The sequence below is a fragment of the Mustelus asterias genome, chromosome 14 (genome assembly GCF_964213995.1).
Source record: "Mustelus asterias chromosome 14, sMusAst1.hap1.1, whole genome shotgun sequence".
NCBI lineage: Eukaryota > Metazoa > Chordata > Chondrichthyes > Carcharhiniformes > Triakidae > Mustelus > Mustelus asterias.
In genome coordinates, this window is record NC_135814.1 from 29392392 (window position 1) to 29398687 (window position 6296).

A 6296-nucleotide genomic window follows, 5' to 3' on the forward strand; every position below is an offset into this window, starting at 1 on the left:
GGAGGAAAGTCTTTGCTGCAATAACCTTGGATCACTGAAACTTATTGGAAAGCTATTTGCTCTGGATTTTTAACAACCAATCCTATGCTGCTTTGCATCAGCTTGTGTAAGCCTTACTCAACTGCACTGTGAAATCTTTTGCACCAAATGGGTTGCTTGAACCTTTCCTCTAATTTCTTCTGCACCATTGGCTTTTCAATTATCTGATATTGCTTCGTGTATGATTGGGCGAACTGCCGCAAATTTAGATTCCCTACCTAGAAGATAGACGAGGAAATTAGGATTTGTTCCTCCTCCACTCTTCCCTCCCAGAGAGTGCTTTGCTTTCCACAACAAACACAGAAAATGCTGGAAAATCTCAGCAAGTCTGATAGCATCTGTGGGGAGAGAATAGAGACAATGTTTCAAGTCTAGATGACCGTTCGTCAGAGCTCTCTCCCCACATATTCTCTCCCCACAGATGCTGTCAGACCTGCTGAGATTTTCCAGCATTTTCTGTTTCTGTTTCAGATTCCAGCATCTGCAGTATTTTGCTTTTATCTTAGTGCTTTTTAAAATTCATTTGTGGGCGTGAGCGTTGCTGGCTGGCCAGCACGGATTGCCCATCTCTAGTTGCCCTTGAACTGAGTGGCTTGCGAGGCCATTTCAGAGTCAACCACATTGCTGTGGCTCTGGAGTCACATGGTTTGATTAGATTCAAGATGGCGCCAGAGCGTGGTGACTTCCTGCAAGTTGTGCCCAGAATATCCTATAATTCTATCTTTTACTCTCGTTCTATGCTTCTAAAACTGCATTTTAACTCTTTTAAAATCTCTAATAATGCACTATTACAATCTCTTATCTTTCTCTACACCCGAGCTATGACTGTAACATTACATTCTGCATCTTCTCCTTTCCTTTTCTATGTATGGTATGCCTTTTCCGTATAGCACGCAAGAAACAATACTTTTCACTGCATATTAATACATGTGACAATAATAAATCAAATCAAATCAAATGTAGGCCAGACCAGGTAAGTACGGCAGATTTCCCTCCCTAAAGGACGTTAGTGAACCAGGAGGGCTTTCCAAACAATTGACAACGGTTTCATGGTCATCATTAGATTCTTAATTCCAGATATTTTTTATTGAATTCAAATTTCACATCCTTCCGTGGGGGGATTGGAACCCGGGTCCCCAGAACATTAGCTGAGTTTCTGGATTAATATTCTAGCGATTATCTAGCGATAATTGCCTCCTGATATTTTACCCTCATAAATACAGGCTGAATTTTCCCACTGGTGTCAGGACCCCGATGTCAGGATCAGACGGGGAACCAAGCCCTCATTTACTGGCAGTGAGATTTGCTCGGTAATTTTTCCAAGAGGCACCCTCCTGACTGGCTATTTCCAGGCCACCATGCGTTCATTTGGCAGCTGATTCCTGATGCTCTGAACTCAGCTAGAGGGCCGGCAACTCTGAAAAACCTCAGCAGCACCACCAGCAGAGATGGGTGCTGCTGAGCCAGGTAGAAGACCTCAAGATCCAGAGAGGTAAGTTAACTGTAAGGTTAGCGATGGCCCCAAGGACTGGAGGAGAACAGTCCTCCAGGGGGGTTCTGGGACTGCAGTCACTAGCTTTCCTGCCATAGTATCATACAGCGCAGAAGAGGCCCTTCAGCCCGTCGAGCCCACACTGTCACATTAGAAACACCTGAACTCCCACCTAATCCCATCTGCCATTGCTAGGCCCATAGCCCTGACTGTTATGATGTGCAAAGTGCCCATCCAGATACTTTTAAAGGATGTGCCAGTATCCCCTTCTGTGGCCCATAGAGCATCTGACTCCGAGGGCTCCTCAGGCTGGCACATGGAGGCTGCCTTCAGGAAGTCAGCAGCATTGCCCCTCCCCTCCCCCCTCAACCACACCTCCCCCCTCAACCAACCCAAACTCTCCCATTGACAAAATTCAAACAACCTCACTTAATGGCCCCTTGAATACATTTTATAAAGAATGTATTGTTACCGCACTTTATAGAATCATAGAATCCCTACAGTGCAGAAGAGGCCATTTGGCCCATCGAGTCTGCACCGATCCTCTGAAAGAGCTAACCCCATAAGCCCACACATTAATCATAGCCAACCCATCTAACCTGCACACTTGGCAATAAGGGACAATTTAACATGGCCAATCCACCTAACCTGTACATTTTTAGGACGTGCAGGGTGCTTCATTTGCAAATCGGTTGCCCACCTTTGTGGAGCAGGCACCTCAGCCTACACCATGCCTAGCTGTTCCTCAGCGGCCGGGCAGCTTTGGGGAGTCTTCCCAACATGGTTCACCCTTTTGGCCTGATTTATCTCCCCACATGCCTCCCCCCACCGCCCCTCTGCCCAAGGGCCAGTGCCATGCTGTTTGTACTGAAAATTGAAAGCTGAACATTATAGTTCATTTATTCATTTCTCAGTTGTGTAGTTTTTCCCAGCACTGTATAGAATCCCTTTTTTACAGGATCTTTCCTCCAGTGTTTTACAGTTGGAAACATTTACTTGCATCCAGCCATTTAGCTGATAGCTTTGTTCTTTTACTTACTATTTGTGGGTACCAATTTAGAGTCATAGAGGTCATAGAGTCATAGAGGTTTATAGCATGGAAACAGGCCCTTCGGCCCAACTTGTCCATTCCGCCCTTTCTTTTTTTAAAAATTTACTTCATTAATCATTTGATGTAGCATTGCCAAGGCTCAAATTCTGCAGGGTAGAGTTTCCAATAGTCTCCTGCCTTAAGTCCAATGGGAGATTGCCACAATTTCCTAGAAATGGTGGATGCAAGAATCGGCTGAGTCTCCTTCATTTCTGGGAATTTTCTCTTTGTCTTTTATAGAGCCTTTTTCTCTGGAGCGTAGAAGACTGAGGGGTAATGTTATAGAGGTCTATAAAATAATGAGGGGCATGGATCAGCTCGATAGTCAATATCTTTTCCCAAAGGTAGGGGAGTCTAAAACAATAGGGCACAGGTTTAAGGTGAGAGGGGAGAGATACAAAAGGGTCCAGAGGGACAATTTTTTTCACACAGAGGGTGGTGAGTGTCTGGAACAAGCTGCCAGAGGTTTTGTCTTTTAAAAAGCATTTAGACAGTTGCATGGATAAGCAGTGCCGGATTTAGACTTGGTGAGGCCCGAAGCTATATAAAGCTTGGAGGCCCCTTGTTAAAAAGTTACACCAAAAGGTCTCACAAAGAAACAGGACCTTGGGTCGCCACAAAAAAATTGAAAACATAATTATGCCTTTTAAATATTTAATAGCAAGGTATTTAAAGTGAAAAATACAAATTATTTTCAAATGAATGCATTTACTGATTACATATTTATCATTTGGCTGGCTTGATCTCTCTCATAGATTTTGGTAATTTTTTGAGTTGCTCTTCAAGCTGGTGCTTTCTTTTTCTTTTCTGGTATCCGCTCTTAAATGTTCTCTTCATTGTAAACCTTCTGAAATTTTGTGAGGCCCTAAGCTGTAACTTGTTTAGCTTATGCCTAAATCTGGCACTGTGGATAAGATGTGTATAGAGGAATATGGGCCAAATGCGGGCAATTGGGACTAGCTTAGGGGTTTCACAAAAAGGGTGGCATGGACAAGTTGGGCTGAAGGGCCTGTTTCCATGCTGTAAACCTCTATGACTATGAGTGGAACATCTGACCATCTCTTACAACTACTAGCCAGAGCCTGACATTCTTTTAGCTGTGAGTTGCTGATACCTTAGCTGGAAGGGGACCTGGCATAATAGCAGAAACCAACTGTCACGTTAAGGTGTCAGGCCCTGCACAAGGGCATATAGATGCATCAGTTGTGTTCAGGCCAGGTAAGCAGCCCAGGCCTTATTTTATTAAAGGAAAATTGGACTTTGTAGGCTGAGTTGGGAATAGCCTGGGCAGCTCTCTTTGAGGGACAAGAGGACAGCAGAGTTTACAGTGGCAGGCCAACACCAAAAATATGCTCATCTGGCCCATCCAGATGAGGAGCTCCAAGGACGAGCTGCAGCAGGGTAAGTGCTGGTGGTATATGGATACAATCCTGATGGTTATGACAGCATTGCAACGCTGAAATATTCCATACCCAGATGATTTATTTGTTCTCATCCTCTATTTTGGTTGTGGAAATGTCCTTAACCTGCGAACACCACGTGGGTGGTGAATTAGTTTTGTTTTATTCATGAGTGATGCGATACCCACCTACACCCACTCACGGCTGCTTTATTATCAATCATAAAGCTTCAATCAATGGCTTTGTACACACATCTTAGGACAACACTATTCATGGGGCACTATATTTATGAAGTGAATGTTTGTAAAAGAAAGAAAAGTGATTATCTCGTTCGTATATGGAGACAATTTCTATTTTCCCGGGTGTCATTGTGAAAACAATTATGCATGCCTCTTATGACACCAAAACCAGGAAAGAAAGTTGTTAGCTTTTCAGAATTGCAGCGTCCATTAAATAACCATTGCTTGTTCTCTGGAATCATTTTTATTTTCAATCAAATTAGTTATCTCTTTTGTGGGCTTTGAAAATATCACATTTACGTAATGAATTGGTGAATCATCAATTCCCAGCTCTCACACAAAATTAAATCGTTCATTTTTTTCTTACAGGACAGGCTATTAAAAAGAATACACAGCAGTTTGTAGGAGACCTGTGCGACATCCCTCACCCACACAGTTTCTCCCATTGCATTAATAGGATGTCAGTTTCTTCCAAATGTTACAGGAACCCACAATAATCAGGTGATACTTGTCAAGAGCTGATGTATTGACTACAAAATACAAAAACAGCACCTGAAGGTCAGATTGGGAGAGTTAATTTGTGATTTGCTCTTTGCATTGATGCTTTGTTTTTTAATTACAGATCGCCTCCCATGAGAATCATCTAGGAAGAACATTGGAACTACTGGAATTAAGGGACAAGGCAGCAGGACAAACATTTGCGGATAATTTGGCTGGTGCACAAAGGGTAAATCCATTGCGGCTGTTTGTGAAGGAGATTCCAAAGTCGAAACAGGACACCACTGATTTTTCACGCATAAAAGCTTCAGATGACTTATGGGCATGGCTAAACAACCTAACAGACATTCAGGAATCTCACTCACGGACCAAACGCAGACCTATTGTCAAAACGGGAAAATTCAAGAAAATGTTTGGCTGGGGTGACTTCCATTCCAACATCAAAACTGTCAAGTTGAATCTTCTTATTACTGGGAAGATAGTTGACCATGGGAATGGAACTTTCAGCGTCTATTTCAGACACAACTCAACTGGTCTTGGGAATGTGTCCGTCAGTCTGGTTCCACCATCCAAGGTTGTGGAGTTTGACTTCTCCCAGCAGTCGACGCTGGAGACCAAGGAGTCCAAAACATTCAACTGTCGAATCGAGTACGAGAAAACCGACAGAGCAAAGAAGACTGCACTATGTAATTATGATCCTTCAAAGATATGCTATCAGGAGCAGACCCAAAGTCATGTTTCCTGGTTATGTTCCAAACCATTCAAGGTTATATGCATATATATAGCTTTCTACAGTGTAGATTATAAACTTGTGCAGAAAGTTTGTCCCGATTACAACTATCATAGTGAAACCCCTTATTATTCATCTGGTTAACAGGATACCCATGGCTTATGTTATGTGAAGACTGCCATTCTGTATGTAACTTATTTATACATAGTCAATGTCATGGAATAATAATGATAGTAACTATTTAAGACAGGCACATCTGGTTTGGTACAGCTGTTACCCCAAAGGGAGCATCTGATGGTGTAAATGCATGATGAGCATTTGTAAAAATGAAGAGATTGTTATATACAGTCCTCATAGCAAGAACAAAATTAAAATAATATGCAGTTATAAAAATAATAAACTTTGTCTTTGAAACTTCAGCCTAAGGCTAAACTGCATATTTATATTTCAACCGCAGCTCCCAATACAAGAATGAACAATTTTCTAAATGTCAAATTTGCACATTAATTGAAGAATGCAGTCTTTATAGTTCCCCCCGCCTCCCCCCTCTGGGGGAAATAAAGGGAAGTGCAAGGTAGTTTCATCAACTAGCCAAAACATAATATAGTATTGTAAAAAAAAATGACTGAACATATTTTAATGTACAATATAGTGTGTTTTGTAAATGTAGTCCTGTAAAATTGTTTCTTTATAAAAGGCTGTCTGTGTCAATGAAATATCAAAATTGGGAATAAATTAGAGGACACAAGGAAAGCAATTTTAGTAAATACTCTGTTCTCCATTTGTTGTGCAATCCTTCAATAAAATG

General features: G+C 41.9%; 1 protein-coding gene across 1 annotated transcript in view; it reads left to right on the top strand.

The window, feature by feature from the left end:
• Positions 1-5632, top strand: part of LOC144504129 (neurexophilin-2-like) — a 28891-nt gene extending 23259 nt beyond the window's left edge. Inside the window, exon 2 of the mRNA XM_078229304.1 lies at positions 4883-5632. Coding sequence (XP_078085430.1) covers positions 4883-5632 — 750 coding nt within the window. The remainder of the gene's footprint in view (positions 1-4882) is intronic.
• The last annotated feature ends 664 nt before the right edge of the window (positions 5633-6296 follow it).